An 18,001-nucleotide genomic window follows, 5' to 3' on the forward strand; every position below is an offset into this window, starting at 1 on the left:
GTGATGTCCAAAGATTACTGTGTAAAATATCAAAATAGCATTATTGGATGACTTAAACGGTAACTTAACATGTTTGCTAAACATACACAATTTATAAATAGTTGTGGAATTCAAATGTTCAGAGGCAAAGAACTTATTCTTACGAAATTACTAGAAAACAAAAGAACTAGGATGACCAAGACAACTGTGTCATACACTAGAAGCTATACCAGCAAAAGAAGTAGGACTAGTGACTAGACAAAGGTCTCCAACAATGTCACATGTCATGAGTGGGATCCCCGTCTTGAAATCAGTAACATAGAAGTCAAAATGGTCAAAAGAAACAAAAACGTTATTATAAGTAGTGAGTTGTTGCACAAAAATTAATTTTTTTATAATATGCGGTATGTGCAAGACGTGGTTAAGATTGAGAGGTTTATGGTGATGTGATGTAGGAAGGATTGAGTGACCAGAACCTTGAATTTGAATACCTTGACCACTGCTAACAATGAGTGTTTGATTTAAATGACTCAAATTAGAATAAGATGTAAAATTACCTTGTGATGCTACTGAGTGAGACGAGGCTCTGGTGTCCACGTACCACGTGTTGTCATAAGGTGTCAAGGAAATGGTGTGCATAACAGTGACATTGTCGGTAGGTACTAGAGAAGTTGTAGCAGTGTGGGCTTGAAGACGTTAACCTAGAATACCAGCTTGTTTCGAAGGTCCTGTGGAGCGAGTCCACTGAGATGTGGGATAAGGACAAGGAGGCATGCCCCAAGGAGGGGGAGTCCAACCCCAAGGATTCCAAGGAAAAGATTGAGGTGTCTTCCATGATGGAGAATGAGCTATAGTAGAAGTAGATGAACCAACTGAACCATTTGAGCGGGGTCCATTACACTGATTACGTCCACTTGAGTGACCTAAATTGTTGCAATTGTGACCGGTCTCAGAATGGTTGAGTGAGTGATTGTTGGAGTGTGGCTGTGAGGAGTGATTAATGTCCCGTGGGGCTAAAGTGTGCATGGCAGTATGAGAATTAGTGGTTTACATCTTCACTGGACTAGATTCCTCGAGAGTCAACATAGAATGAGCCTTGGAGGAAGGAAAACAAAGGATTGCTCTGTCAGATCAGGGAGGCTACACCACAAAAGGGCTCAGACAAACCAGATACTAGTTGCAATACCAAAGGACGACTACTAACAGGAGCACCAACATTTGCCAACTAAATAGAAATTTGTTTGAGTCGTTGACAGTATGAAAAAACATTTGGAAAGCTATTCATGCGGGTGGAAGAGAAATCCTGCTCGAGAGCAACAACACATGAATTCCTGTTGTCCTAAAAAGTGGTAGCTAAACGATTCCACGTAACCATGGTTGTGGAGCCTTTCTCCATGATAGTGGAAAGAAGATCAAAAGAGATGGTAGAGTAGATCCACTAAAGTACAATGGAATCAAGAGTGGTCCACTATTCGTGATCAATCTTAGTTCGAGTTGGACGTTCTTTCCCGGGTTGAGGGATAATATGGCGGAGAACTCTAGTAGTTTGAGCATGGGTTTCAAAAAGTTTAGCTCACATACCATAATGGTCATTCTCCTTTTCCAGTACAAAGGGCATGCTATTTTTGATATTAGAAATAGTGAGTGCCGGGTGAAATTCAGGCTTACCTAAGGATGATTATGGCGAAGTGACGGGTGAGTTGAGTGAAGACATGGTATCAACAGTGAGACACAAATCACGGTTGCGAGAATAGAAAGGGCAACGCGCAAGTTGAAGAAGAAAGGAAAGGAGGGTGTGAAAGCGGGTTAGTGGTGGAGGAAAGGCGCGGCGGCGTTTAGGAGCAGCGACAATGCAAGAGAGAGCCTTAGAGCGTGAGGCGATGCGACAAAGAGAGTAGTGCACGATGTCAAAAAATGTAAATAGGTGAGGTTTGGATCAGAGAGAGACTCGTGATACCATGTAAGAAAGATATATGATTTGAATGTGTGTCTTATTATGCATTGGAGATACGTTTTTATGCACAACATGATGATCTCCAAAAGGTATGTAATTATGCTATGCATAATTGTAGAATATTTGTTAATCCTAATTACAGAAATTTGATTAACATAATTTTAGAAGAATCATTTCTAATGGCTTAATTAGTGAAAAATAATATATTTTCTATTAGAGTTTGATAATAAAAAATCACAACAATCTCAATATAAATATGATAGACTTTGTTAATATTTTAATATATATATATATATATATATATATATATATATATATATTACTCAATTTCATTAAACAAATGGATAAAATAAGATTTATACTCAGTTATATCCTATAATTTAACTTTATCAAATTGATATAAAATTTTGTATGATAATTATTCGAATTAACATTGTAAAGTTATTCTTAAGGGAAAAAAATATAGCAACCTAACATTGAAACCATTCCCATGCACCTTATGAAGTTTCATTGATCTTGAAACCAAATTTGTAAGATGACTTCAAACACTAAAGAAAAAATAGTTTGTAGAGTCACTTATTTAGTGGCAGTTTAATTGAAATCCCACTAAGTTAAAAGAAATTAAAAAATTATATAAATTTATAGTCAGTTCACAACCGACGAGATATTTTAAATGTGTATACTGTAGCTAAATCTTACAAAAATTATAAAAAATGAGTATTCAGTGCCTAAATCAGTTTATTGGCGCGTTTTCGTTGCAAAGTATTTCACATAGCTAAATCTCTTCTTTACCTAGGTCATTTTTTTCTTTTGCTAGAAAGTATTTTCTTTCTCTCTACAAGTCATCTTCTCTCCCATGGAAGCCGTTTGTAAATCTTCTTCTTCTCGTGCAATTTTCTTTTTCGAAGTGTTTTTCTCCTCTCAGTAAGTTGATTTTTTGCTCCCATAAGTTATTTTTCTCTTCATCTTAGATTTTCTTTTGAAGTTTTCATAATCCCTAATTTCAATCACTATGCGTTTTTGTATTAGATTCAGGGCAAAGCTCAAGAACGACATTTAGGTTTTTCGTTCTCCTTCGCTTTCAATTTTCGATTTATATCCGTTTCATTTCTTTTTTCCTCTTTTATTCTCTTGTATTCGGTTATCTTTTTCCATAATCATTTTCATCTAATTTCAATCTAAGTCTTTCATCGGCACCACCAATAGAGGCATTGGACGGCTATTCCAGCAAGGTTAACTGCAATGGCATCCGAGTGGGCGATTTGAGGCACATGGATACTTTTCCCCAGAAGCTTGATGTTATATTGTCAGATCCAGAATTGAGGTTCAAAGATTTCAACTATGGTTATTCCAGTTTATGGAAAAAAGCTTATCTAATTGGATTACTTTGATAATAGTCAAGTTTTAGTGATGAATTTTAGACATTAATTGAAACTTAAATTATGTTGATAAATAAATTTTTGTATTGACAATATCTATTGTAATCTTAAGCTTTTCTACATCAATATTTGATACTCCAAGAATATCAAGCAATATTGGTATTATTCATAAACCATGACTTTGATGTGAAAGGTTCACAGAGGATTGTTAGATATTGTTGAAGATATAGCTAGACTTAGATTTTAAGCATATCTTATATAGCAATGGAAAATGCTTTAGTCACATTATTTTTGCTTCCTAGATTGGGAATTGGGACTATCACAAGGCTAAAGTGGACTTACATGTCATCACAAAATTTTATGTTGTTATGTGCAAAGATCTTAAAAGGAAGGATAAGATCATAAAAATAGTTGATGCTCCGCCATAAGCTTGTGAATTTACTTGATTTAGTTTTTCTTTTATTTGCATTTAGAACTTCGATGCTACACTTGTCCTTTATCTGAGACATATGTCACATGACTCACTAATAGCACTTGTAAAATTTGACAAATGTAGAAGTTCCTGGTGCATACATCATATTAATTGGCTTGTTTGCCTTTCACGTTATGGCACAAATAGGGTTGGCTTTTTATTTGCTCCCATAGTTTGTATGTGGCTATTCTGCATCAGTGCCATTGGTCTATAAAGCGTTATAACCTTTTCACTTCTTTACCATTTATAACTTTCATTTAGTTTGGTTTATGTCTAGTTTACATGCCAAAAAAGTTATCACAAATTAGATTATCTGATTTATTTGACGAGATTCAAACATATGCAGATACTATTGTATTTAATCTGTTAAGAATATTCATCTTCAATGTGTTGGGAGTCAATGGTCACTCTTCATATCAAATTGCTTGGTAAAATTCCTTAAGTGATGCAAATTATAAATTGTAGAGAATACCCAATGGTGTTGTTGTATATAAATTGTACTTTTTTTCTTTGTATAATATTTATCAATGTGTCTAACAGACAATTATACTAAGCAGTAAATTGTATACTTTGGCTTACGTAATGTGAATAAAATTATTCCTATATTACGATTAGACATTCTCTTTTTCTTTCTTTTATTTATATTAACTATTAGTTCACAAGCATGCCACTTAACACCACTTGATTTTTTAGGATTTAAAAATCAGTGGGAGAATAAAATTATTCCTATATTACGATTAGACATTCTCTTTTTCTTTCCATCACCTTTTAGTTTTTTCACTCGATGATGTTTCCTTTTTAACTAACAATCTCATTTTGTATCCCAAACAAATTGAGTTTTCTAGTTCCTTTCTATGAAGCTTGAAGCAGGTTAATTCAAGGATGAACATGAGCCCTAACATAGATGGGCTTCCTTTAAAAGATGTAAGTCTACCAACTTTGATGATGATCATATTGACTTCTAATATTCAATTAATTTCTGATTGCATAAGATTTAAACATCATGCAAAATTGTATGTGTTGGCTGCTGTCAGCTTTTGGAATAATGTTGAAGAAATTCATCCTAATGCTTTGTCTGGGAATTGTGTCTCAAATTATTCTTCTTAACTACTTCTATTTGAAAAGTCACAAACTAATAGGATAAAGTGATTTCTAACTTGTAAGTTTATGGATCTGTTTGTGACATTGTTCTCACTATCAGTTGGCAAAGATTAATTGAAGTGAAGTTGGTATGGAAGAAGCATACAAGGAGAAAAGAAAGAAAGGAATTGATGAAGGCATGCAAAACCAGTTTCAAGTTGGTATGGAAGAAGTAGAGAGGGAGAAAAGAAAGAAAGGAATTCATGGAGGCATGCAAAACTAGTTTTGAGTTGGGAAACGAATAGATCAGAATGGGAAAACAGATTATCAAAAGATTTCTTTTTTCTTTTTTAAATTAATTTTGCTGACGGTTGTAACTAGCGCTAAATATTAAATGATTTTTTTTTTAAATTATAATTTTGTTGGCAGTTATAACTGCCGTTAAATATTAGATAGTTTTTTTAAAAAAAATCATGATTTTGCTGGCGGTTGTAACTGTCACTAAATATTAGATGATTTTTTTAAAAAAAATATAATTTTACTAGCAGTTATAACTGCTGCTAAATATTAGATTTTTTTTAAAGAAAAGTTATGATTTTGCGTACGGTTATAATTAACTTTAAGAGTATTAGTGGCTATTATTCCGGTAGTTATATTAATCCAATAATATAATAATTTTGTGGCATTAAATTCTATGTTGATTGATTAAGTGACGGAAATAAAAATAGTGGCAGTTTTGATCGTCACTAAACCTCACACTTAATTCACGCTAAAAATCAATTTTTTAGTAGTTAAACCAAAGTAGTGGAGATATATTCTAGCTTTCTTAATATAAAGTTTCAACCATTTGTTTTAGAAGTTTCAACGTCTCAATACTTTTGAATATACTATTTAATTGCTTTGATCCTTAAACCATTCAATCAAGATAGAAAATTATAGGTAAAGGGCTCTTTCAATACTTTTTGTACAGTTATGCCAATTATTGAGCCCTGGACCATATCATCATTGATATTTTATTGGAAACTATACACCAATTTATACATTTATATGTGAATTTTATATTTTGACTTAAAAATAATATTAAGAGTAAAATATAACAATTTATATATACTAAATACGATAAACTCCTCATATGTTATAATAAATAAAAAATAATTATATAAAGAAAAAAGTATAATAAAATATAAAATAATAATTAAAAAATGTAATTTTTATTAATTATTATAAATGAAAACTACTTATTTCATTATTTTGTGGGTTAATAAATACAAGAATTCGACCAATAGAAAAGATAATATACATACACGAAAAAACAAATCTAAAGAAACAATTATTGTTATAATTATAATAATCAGATTGTAAAAATATGTAAACGATTGAGTCATCCATTCCTCTGTTGCCAGAAACAGAGACAAAGAAATGGTTCCTTGGAACTCATTTCCGTTAGAAGTGAGTTACCAAGTATTAGGTTGGTTAGCTTTTCTTTCATGGGGAGTTGCAGGCTACCCACAACTCATCTTGAATTTTCGTAGGAAAAGGTTGTCTTTTTCATGTTCTATACTCATTTTTTGTTGCTGTTTTTCCTCTGGGGGTGGATTCTTAAATGGTTTGGTTGGTTTTTGTGATCAAACTCAGTGTGGTGGGATTAAGTTTGGATTTTCAGATTCTGAGCTTAACCAAGCACTGTTCATATCTCATATACAATGCTTCCCTCTTCTTTAGCCCTCTTGTTCAGAAGCAGTATTTTGAGAAGTATGGTTATGAACAGGTATGTTCTTTTCAACAGAGACTTTAACTTTGATGCCCTCATACATAATTTCTTGTGCAATTTTGGTTGATAATCTATTATTACTGCAGATGATTCCTGTTGCAGCTAACGATGTTGCTTTCTCCAGTCATGCAGTGGTATTACATCTAATTATAATTTGCCAATTTGCTATGTTTGAAGTAAGTATTATCACAAGCTCTTAGTAAGAGATTTTATTTTCTTCTCATCACTATACTTTTAGCTCCTGATCTTCTAAATTCAGAGATAGTGAATGTTTATTTGCAGCGTGGAAATCAGAAATTCTCCATCTATACCATTGCAATAGCTGTTGCAGTGTGGTTTACTGCTGGTGTTTGCTTTTTCATTGCATTGCCAACCCAATCTTGGCTTTGGCTAGTTTCCATCTTCAAGTAAGTTTCACTCTTTACATGAAAATTTTCTTTGACCCTATTCACTAGGGTTTGCTCCTAGTTCTAATGATATAGATAAATATTTGATTCTTGCACTTTTGCACTTTCTAAGATTCACATTATGTGTTGGGGTAAGCAAAGATGCCACTGAACATAGAAAATTTAAGTAATGATCAAGCTCAAACTTGGTTTAAAGAAATTTCGCAGAACTATGAAATAGAGGCTGTGATTGAATAGTATGCAGTCTTTTCACATATTTATGACTACTGATATAAAAGAGTTATAGGAAGTATACATTTGAAGTGTGATTATTTCTCATATATATGAATGAACTACCTTTGAGGATTTTAACTTGTTCAAAAGGGACTGTGTTGTAAATTGAGTCTGGTATCGTTTTGGAAAAGTTGAGTCATTTCAGTGTATGACACAGTGCAAAGCATCAACATCTTGAAGAACCTTTGAATGGAATGTTGATATTCTTCTGTCTCTTCATATTTCTTTATTTTAATATAATTGTTAACATTATAGAGTTCTTTTTCTGTGCAATTATTCAGTTTCCCTATAATAATTTGTGGAAATCAATTATACTGCAGCATAATTCAAGCAATTATGACCCTCATCAAATACTTTCCCCAGGTTAGAATCCCTTAACCTCCTCCATATCATGTTCTATGTATGGCATGCGTTGAAAATTGATACTCATAAGCAAATAGCTTCCCTATTTTGTAGCATAATTGACCTGATTTCAGGCTTTTTTGCAATGAGTTTTCAAACATGCATATGAACTTAGAATTTGGCTGTTTTTGCATACTTCAGATTTTCATACTTATGCTTCACTCATTGGTGATATTCTGGCAAATATTTAGTGTGTTTTCCATATATACTAATCTTATTAGTTTCTTATAATCTTTGGAGTTTGACAGAATAACACTGACAAACAAAAAGAGTAAGGAAAGGATACTTATTTGGTGTAGTTACTGAGTAATGACTACTTGCTTATGAAATCTAGACACTCCTGAACTTTTTGAGGAAGAGCACAAATGGATTTAGCATTGGAACTGTCCTACTTGATTTTTCTGGAGGTGTATTTAATTATTCACAAATGGCTGTGCAGTCCATAGACCAAGGTTTGTGAAGTAATTAAGAATTAGACCCTGTCATCAGATTTTATCTTTGAATATGTAAAATGAATTTCAATTTTATCTGAATGTAGGTTCCTGGGTGAACTTCTATGGAAACATTGGGAAAGTACTTATATCCTTGGTATGAAATCCTATGCTACTCTATATCCTTCTTCTAAAATCATTCAATATCCTTCTTCAAACTTGTTCAACATATTATTATTTATTATTACATTCTTTTAGACTTTGAAATTATTTGAAGTCTCACATCGACTAAAGATAAGATCAATTTATAATATATAAGTGGGTACATATCTCTTACAGGCCGGTTTTGTAAGGTTGAGTTAGGCGTAAAGTCCACTACTTAACATTGTACCAGAGTCATGAGTTAAATTTTATCTTAACAAAATTTATTGTTTGTTGAGTCTATTATTTCACCCGTTATCGGTCTGCTATCAGATCATCCGTTAATGTCTAGTTTTACACTTGGGATGTATATGCCTAGAGATAAAGTCAACTTACAATATATAAGTGAGTGCAAATCTCACCTTATAAGTAAATCTTGTAAAGTTGAATTAGGTTTAAAAGTTCACTTATTTTTGTTTTTTCTTTATCATTTCTAAAAGTGTTTGTGAAGAAACTTATCCGAATTAACTAAAATTCTTAACATTTGTGAAAATTTATGCTAAGCTTACTAATTTTGACTGATGAATTCTGATTTGTTTCTTCTTCTGTTACCATTGCAGGTAACAATATCCTATGATTCTATCTTAATATGTCAACATTATGTACTGTACCCTGATAACAAGAAAGGGCTTCCTTCTAAAAATTCTGAAGAAATCAAACAATCACTAATCTGTGCAAGTCCAAGTCCAATAGATCAGCAACAAATCAAAGGTTCTGTTACATCTTCATATCAGTCTCCACCAGAAGTGTGAGGTATACATAACTTGGATCATGCAGGGTACAAATTTGTATATATATAATAAGAAAACATTTATTGAGAGAAGTGAGGTATTTCAAATCACCCATGTATATTCAGGAATTCATTCCTAACTTTCCATTCTGTATTGAAAAAATGTAATGTCCTCAATTCATACATTAAACCAATATTATTTAGCTAAAATGACAGTGATTTGTGTTTCTTGGTTAAATAGTTTAGGGTTAGAATTTAAGTCATACATTCTTCATATGAAATAAACGTTTAGTCAGCATAATAAGTGCATCAAAGGATGACAGTTCAGCAGGAATGCCGAAACCACAGCCATATAAAGCATGACATATATATATATATATATATATATATATATATATATATATATATATATATATATATATATATATATATATATGCAGTGCCTTGTGGCAAAATATATCTACTTTGATATACATATAAATGAATATTACATTTTAAAATAAATATAATTGAATAACAATAATAATATTTTATAAAATTATTAGAATAGCATATTATTTAGAAAAGTTGAGGTATATAAGTAATTCAAAAGCATAAAGTTTACGTACAGTAATATCCATAATCTATGATGAAATCATATTTAGTAAATGTTTACAAACTAGCATTTGGCATTTGTACTCGTGCGACGCACGGGCTTTTTAAAAAAATAAAATAAAATATTATATAAATTTATATTTATAAAAATATAATTAAATTTTAATATAAGTGTTTTATTATATATAATTAAATATCAAATGATTTTTTATTAATGTTTTCAATTTTATTTTTTTAATATATTTTAAGTTTGATCAATATTTTTAAAGGGTAATTTATTTATTATTGACATTTTACATCGTAGCAATCAAAATGATTTTTGTTAAAAGTTTAACTTGAGTATAACATAAATTAGCATTTAATATTTGTGGAGAATGACAATGTTGAAAAAATAAATTGTATATTATTTGTAGTAAATAATTAAATATTATTATGTGATAAATAATTGAACATTTGCAAATAAATATATAAAAATTATTGAAAAATAATTGGTAAGCACTTTTTTCATTTAAATTTAATGTTGTATAGTAGGGAGTAAGAACAATCGAGAATTATGAATAAGTTGTAAAAGATTAATAAAATTCATGAACCCTTGAGTAAATATTAAGTTAGATTTAAGAAAGATATAAATAATATATATATATATATATATATATATATATATATATATATATATATATAAGTTTATAATACATTTAAATATGTTTTCAATATTTTTGTGAAAAAATATAAAGTTGAATATTTTGGGAAAAGAAATATTTGGTCAATGAAAAAAGAAAATAAAATTCAAATGTTAGAAAAATACAAACAAATTTTTTGTTTGAAAAGACTAACTTTCAAGGCCTAAAAAGGAAAAACTCGAGAAAAAGAATATGGAATTAAAGATATAAATGAAAGTGATATTGAGGGTTCAAATCTTACACAAATAAACAATAAAGTTAAAATTCATTTCAAAAACACATTATGATTGGAGTATATGACAAAATGAGCAAGCGGATGATGAAAAAAATCAACCCAGTGCATTGAGAGAAAAAAATTACATGTGTTGTGTTTGGGCAAACTCAAGCATCAACGATTTATGAGAGAAAACAAAATGCTAAACGATTGGAGAAGGTGATACAATAAAATATTCCAAAAATTAGATCAATTTAAAAAATAGAAAAAATAGAGATACGCATAATTTAATGCTTCAGCTTGATAAAGTTTTTTTATTTTTATTTTATTTTTGGGTGAAAATTGAAATGTCCAATACATGTTTTTATGGGGTTCATTCATATAAAACACCTTTTTTGGCCTGTACACCAAATTTTGTAAATGACTAATATACCCTTTTAACTTTGATTAGGTTAAAAACCCTAAATCATACATCTTTCTCACATTTTTCCTTTTGGACAGCCGCTAATCCTTCCTACATCTCTTTCATTGCGCTGCTGAATTGTCTGCTATAATTGATGTAACAATATTTCCAGCTAGTTTCCGCATGTAGATAAAGAAAATAATTTTAGTGATTAAGAAAAAGTAACACATTCAATTTAACTTTATATATTTTAAAATAAGAAAAATTTAAATATTTAAATATTTTAAAATTTACTTTTAAAATATTTTTTTTAGTTAAGTTAATCTAATTCTGCATTGATTTTTTTTTATTTAATCACACCGTTTATCTTCATAGCATAAATTGAATTACCATATCATTTTTATCTTTGGAAAATAATATTCTAACTCCCAATTTTTGACTCTTTTTCTTACTTCCTGACCTGGCAGCTTATGTGCATTTAATTTTTTAATTTGTGTTTTATTTTGTAAAGACACTTTGGCAATGGGTGAAAAGCAAAAGGAGGAAGGGTTCGTCTATCCTGCAGACCACACTCACACAAACAATTAGGGTTTTTCTCTTCTGTAGAACATGAACAAAGGTGGAGAAGACAAAATTTGATTATGCCCATTTCCAACTATCACTTAATTGAAGCGCTTCCATTTTCGATATTAAGGTATGCTAGGTAGGAGTTGCATTTGTTAGTGATTTTGAAGTACGAAATTGCTTTCGGAATTCAACAAGTGTTTGAATGGCGATGACCGCGAACGATGGTGGTGTTGGCAGCAGCGGCGACAACCAAACCTACAAACTGTACCGTCACTTGAAAACCCTAACCGACCACGAAAACGTTGTGTCGTGTGTGAAGTTTTCGAACAATGGAACGCTATTAGCCTCGACAAAACCCCACTCATTTGGTCATCTACCATGCTCTCCTTCCTCCACCGCTTCGTCAGCCACTCTGAGGGCATCTCCAACCTGGCTTGGTCCTCAGACTCTCATTATATATGTTCTGCCTCTGAAGATTGCACCATCCGCATTTGGGACGCCACCAAGGACGATTGTGTGAAGATCCTTTGCGACCACTCTGATACAATCTTCTATTTGAATTTCAATCCCTAATCAAGCTACATCATGTCCGGGTCATTGGATGAGAGCATTAGGGTTTGGAATGTGAAGACCGACAAATGTGTCCAAGTCATCAACGACCACTCCATGCCCGTCACCTCTGTGCACTACATATCTTAGTTTTAAAACTTGTATTTATTACAACTTTTATGAAATTGTCATTGATTTATGGACAATTGTAGTAATTGTTATTGACTTTTTTTTTGGGATATAGTTTTTGGTTTATGAAAGTAGATTGGGGAGGATATAGCAAATTGTTTTTATAATTGTTTGCCATTGATTGGGTTCATTATAGAATATTGTTGTGGTCAGCAATCTAGTAAAACTGGTTTAGGGGATGAGTCCCTTACCACAAATCATATTGTTGTGCAAAATGTAATAAGTAGGTCACCATTTAATATGTCAGTGGTGAGCAGTTAATGAATCCAATTCACATGATGTTTGTGAAGTGTGAATTGTGGACCAATTAAGCCAGAGCAATTTTTATTATGTTCAATATTCCTTTCATACATGTTAAGGTCTTCTAATACAGTAAAAATGGTTTACATGTAAACTTCCTTAAAATAGAGCAGTAGTTATACTATTATTTAAAAAGTATGGGCAGGTCACCAATTAATATGTCAGTGGTCACCAATAATTCAATCCAGAGTTTACATATATGTGAGCTTAATTTATGGACAAATTATCTCCCACCAATTTTTATTATGTTCAATGTACATTCCACACATGTTAAGAAGGTCATGTAATTCACTATAACTAGTTTACATGTTCAGTCCCTAATGACAGGCTACGATTCATACTTTTGTGCAAAACGTAATGGGTAGGTCACCATGTAATATGTCAAGGGTCACTAGTTAATGAATCCACAGTTATCATGTCTGTTAGGTGAGTGTTGTGGACCAATTATCCTATAACAATTTTTATTAGGATTAAATATATCTTTCATACATGTTGTTAAGGTCTTCTAATACACTATAAATGATTAACATGTGAACTTTCTTAAAATAGAGCGGTGGTTATACTACTATTCAAAAAGTATTGGGAAGGTCACCAGTTAATATATCAATGGTCACCAATATTTCAATACAGAGTTTACATATATATGAATTGAATTTTGTGGACCAATTCTATCCCACTAATTTTTATTATGTTATTATGTTCAATATACCCCCCACACATGTTAGGAAGGTTATGTAATTCACTGTAACTTGTTTACATGTTCAATCCCTAATGACAGGCCACAATTCATATTGTTGATCAAAACGTAATGGGCAGGTCACTATGTAATACGTCGGGGTCACTAGTTAATGAATCCACAATTATCATGTTTTTGAGGTAGGGGTTGTGGACCAATTATCATAGAGAAATTTTTATTAGGATTAAATATACCTTTCATACATGTTGTTAAGGTCTTCTAATACATTACAAATGGTTTACATGTGGACTTTCTTAAAACAGAACAGTGGTTATACTAATATTCAAAAAGTATAGGGCATGTCACCAGTTAATATGTCAATGGTCACCAGTATTTCAATCCAGAGTTTACTTATATGTGAACTGAATTTTGTGAACCAATTCTCTCCCACTAATTTTTATAATGTTCAATATACCTTCCACACATGTTAGGAAATTCATGACTGTAACTGGTTTACATGTTTAATCCTTATGATAGACCACAATTCATATCGTTGAGCAAAACGTAATGAGCAGATCACCATGTAATACATTAGGGGCCATCAGTTAATGAATCCACAATTATCATGTCTATGAGGTGGGGTTATGGACTAATTATCCTAGATCAATTTTATTAGGATTAAATATACCTTTCATACATGTTGTTAAGGTCTTCTAATACACTAAAAATGGATTACATGTGGACTTCCTTAAAAGAGAGTTGTGGTTATACTACTATTCAAAAAGTATTGGGCAGGTCACCAGTTAATATGTAAGTGGTCACCAGTAATTCAATCCAGAGTTTACATATATGTCAATGATCACCAGTAATTCAACCTGTCACCACACACAACCATCGAGCTAAATCGAACTAACGGAAAGCAGCAATAACCCTAACACCATTCCAAGGACAACAAAAATCTTGGAACAAAATGGGATTTCGTTTAGGGTTCAAGAATAACACCAAAACTTAGAAATCTCGTCTTTCGTTTAAGGCTCAAAGCCCATGTTAGCAGCTCCTCACTGTAGAAATCACCAAGGCCGATTCGACACGAGTTGAAGAAACTAGTGTAGCCTCCATTGGTGGTGTAAGAATCGAGGTGGCCTCTGATTATGAGGAGAGTTTCATTCACGGGATCACCCTCGCGAACTAGGTACGTGTTCTCCGTGCACAGCGCCGGCTTCAGCCTCTCAAATCACATTTCGTCTTCTCCACACTTTGTTTATGTTCTACGGAAGAGAGAAACCTTAATCTTTTTGGTGTGGTTTGCAGGATAGACGAGCATTTTCTCCCTTTGCTTTTCACCCATTGCACAATGTTTTTGCAAAACAAAACACAATTAAAAAATTAAATACACATCAACTGCCAGGTCAGGAAGTAAGAGAAAGAGTCAAAAATTGGGAGTTAGAATATCATTTTCCTTTATCTTTTTAGAAATATTTTTTTTGTCAAACTGAAGTCAGAATAGATTTTTTCTTCTTTCATGTTTTAAGACATGAAGACGTATAAATATAAATGGTTAAACATTAAATAAATAAACATATTAAATAATTAGATAAAGTTTTAAAAAACAAAACAAATTCGTAAAGGGGACAAAAAGCGTAACAAAAAGAAGACGAAGAAATCCTTATCACCGATATAATCTGTACTTTTCTTAAAAAAAGCATAATTGACCAAGAACACTAAAAACCGTAAAAGGAAAAAACAAAAAGCAATTTTAGCCAAAATCTTTTAATATTAAGATAATTTGAGTCTTATAATTTTTAAATCATTATAACTTATAAAACACAATTTTTCTAGGATTTTACACTTATACACATTAGGTGCATCTATGGTACAAATATTACTTCTAAAAAGTTAAATTATTTTTATTATTATAAATTTAAGTTTTCAAAGATTTAATTGAAATTTAACATAAGCATAATTTAAATAATAAGATTTTATTATTTATATACTGTTTTAATAAAATAAATTATATTTAAAATGGCTTTAAATATTTAGTAGGTTTCTCGTAAGTGGATTTGTTTGTCAAAAAGATATTGAAGTCTGTTGAAAACATTTATATATAAATTACAAAAAAAAAAGTTCTAACTTTTTACCATTTTGTTTTCCTTTGGACGTAAATATTTTTCAATTTTCCACATATATATATATATACATATATATATATATATATATATATATATATATATTTAAAAAATTAAAAAGTATTTACACAAAAAGTTAAAGAAAATATTAGAAAAACTATAACCTTTTATTTTAATTTGAGAATCAAATTATTAGAAAATATCTCACATAAAAGAATTGTTTACACAAAAAGTTTAAAATATTTAAATTTTTAAATCATATTATTAAAAAATTATTTTTCAATCATATTATTAAAAATTAAGATATAAAAGATAATAAAAATTTCAAATTATTATATAAAACTAAAAAATATATAGTACAATTTTTTTTTAAATATTAAATATTTTTAGATACGAACATTGCATCAAGCATACACAACTTTAATTAGTGCTAATTAATTACGTTGAAGTCGTGTTTAACATTCATGACTTCGTGATGTATACAGAAGTTGTGATATTGGTATATATGACTTCACTTTTAAAATATTTAAATTTTTAAATCATATTATTAAAAAAATTATTTTTAAATCATATTATTAAAAATTTAAGATATAAAAGATAATAAAAAATTTCAAATTATTATAAAATTAAAAAATATATAATACAATTTTTTTTAAAATATTAAATATTTTTAGATACGAAAATCGCATCAAGCATACACAATTTTGATTAGTGCTAATTAATTACCGTTGAAGTCGTGTTTAACATTCATGACTTGTCATGTATACACAAGTTTTGATATTGGTATATGACTACACTTTTAAAATATTTAAATTTTTAAATCATATTATTAAAAAAATTATTTTTAAATCATATTATTAAAAAATTAAGATAAAAAAGATAATAAAAATTTCAAATTATTATATAAAATTAAAAAATATATAATACAATTTTTTTTAAAATATTAAATATTTTTAGATACGAAAATCGCGTCAAGCATACACAACTTTGATTAGTGCTAATTAATTACTGTTGAAGTCGTGTTTAACATTCATGACTTCATCATGTATACACAAGTTGTGATATTGGTATATGACTTCACTTGCATGGTTAGCACAACTTCTTTCACATAAAATTGTGTCACTTTAGCACGACTTAATTAACTTTATCCATAACTTAAAAAATAAAAGTGAACCCATATCCGTAATTAGCAAAAATAAATGGCCCACATGTAAAACTTTTTGTCTTCTTTTAAACTAGTTCATAGTCATGACCTTTACCAATATATATGAAACAATGTTATAGGCATTAATGATTTACATTTCAATCCTTAACTAATTTTGCACTTGATATTTTCGTAATCATTCTCATCTCAGAAATCCTCAATGACATATTCACACGGTCATCTTTAGAGAAATAATGATTCATGATCACAATTTGGTAAATAATATTTATTTTTCCTCCATGTGGATTATGAGATTGAGGATTCCTGTTATGAGGATGATAACGACAACATGAAGTGGTTAAAATGGTTGAGGATGTGCGGTTCACCATTATGCCTATAACATGTGTTAGACTTCAAAAAATGTTATATGCAAATATATATATATATTAGATATTAGGTGAGTAACTTACCTAAAATCTTGAAATATGTAATATTAATTATAATAATAAAAGAAACCTTAATATTAGTGTTAGTTTTATCATTTCTTCGAATTGAGATATTTTATATTACATAAAGACAATATAAGATAAAGACAAATAATGTTTGTCATTGTTTTCCATTTTATAAAGAGTGTCAAAAGTAAAGGGAAAAAATGATACAACTTTGCATATTAAATACATCAACAACAAAAGTATTGTGCAAAGAAACAATGTGAGTTTCTAACCAAAATCAATATTCATTTTAACTCTTCACCAAAAATATAATAAGTAGGTATATGCATGTATTTGAATCATCTCAAGAGTCACCTCAAACTCCATAAATCAACTTACTTTTCATTTTATTTAAAAAAAAAGATTACGAAAAAAGAGGTGAACTCATAACTATGGGTACCTACAGAAGAAACAAACTTAATTACATAAGAATGATCAAAATTACAAGAAAAAAAATCGTGATAATAATAAAATACACAATTTTATTGTTTCTTTCCCCACCATCTTGTACTTCTACCGACAACTTACAAAACTTTTAGCAATCGTAAATAATTACTAAGAAATCTTACGTATGGAAATTTTGTTCTTCAAAAATGAATGTTTGAAAATTCAAAAGTAAATGAAAGTGCATTAAAATAAGAGTCAAAGATAAAGAAAAAACAACCCAGGAATGATTGGTAAAACACCAATCATTGTTACAATTTGACCCTAATCACCCTTTAGGAAGATCTATGGAGACGAAAACCTATTTTTACTTTTCTTTTTCTTTTCATCCACTCTATTTGTGGGTTGCAAGTTCTCCACCAACATCAAATGGACAACTACTACATCGCTCTCTAGAAACCTTTACAAGTATGTGAGAATTTTCTCGTACTCTGTTGTTGTTCTCCATTTCTTGTGCATTTATAGCATTAGATTGCTAGTTGTTAATGTACAAGAAGACGGCCGCACCCAACAATTATGTGAATTAGGGTTTCAATCGTTTTTGT

At 30.2% G+C, this 18,001-nt stretch overlaps 1 protein-coding gene and 1 pseudogene across 2 annotated transcripts; both read left to right on the forward strand.

Moving 5' to 3' along the window:
* Positions 1 to 6,179: 6,179 nt before the first annotated feature.
* On the forward strand, positions 6,180 to 9,294 carry LOC114181166 (cystinosin homolog). 2 transcript variants are annotated; one of them, XM_028067525.2, is made up of 8 exons: positions 6,180 to 6,402; positions 6,500 to 6,632; positions 6,722 to 6,811; positions 6,918 to 7,042; positions 7,636 to 7,678; positions 8,052 to 8,169; positions 8,256 to 8,305; positions 8,910 to 9,294. In XM_028067525.2, the coding sequence occupies exons 1-8, from the start codon at positions 6,284 to 6,286 to the stop codon at positions 9,099 to 9,101; spliced, it is 870 nt and encodes a 289-aa protein (XP_027923326.1). In that variant the 5' UTR covers positions 6,180 to 6,283; the 3' UTR covers positions 9,102 to 9,294. The 2 variants fall into 2 exon arrangements, with proteins under 2 accessions (XP_027923326.1, XP_027923327.1); XM_028067526.2 differs by having other exon boundaries at positions 6,722 to 6,769.
* Positions 9,295 to 11,739: 2,445 nt separating this feature from the next.
* On the forward strand, positions 11,740 to 12,236 carry LOC146886849 (uncharacterized; annotated as a pseudogene).
* Positions 12,237 to 18,001: the final 5,765 nt, after the last annotated feature.

The sequence above is a fragment of the Vigna unguiculata genome, chromosome 4, assembly GCF_037176805.1.
Source record: "Vigna unguiculata cultivar grain cowpea cultivar isolate G323 ecotype 2 chromosome 4, ASM3717680v1, whole genome shotgun sequence".
NCBI classification, from domain to species: Eukaryota; Viridiplantae; Streptophyta; class Magnoliopsida; order Fabales; family Fabaceae; genus Vigna; species Vigna unguiculata.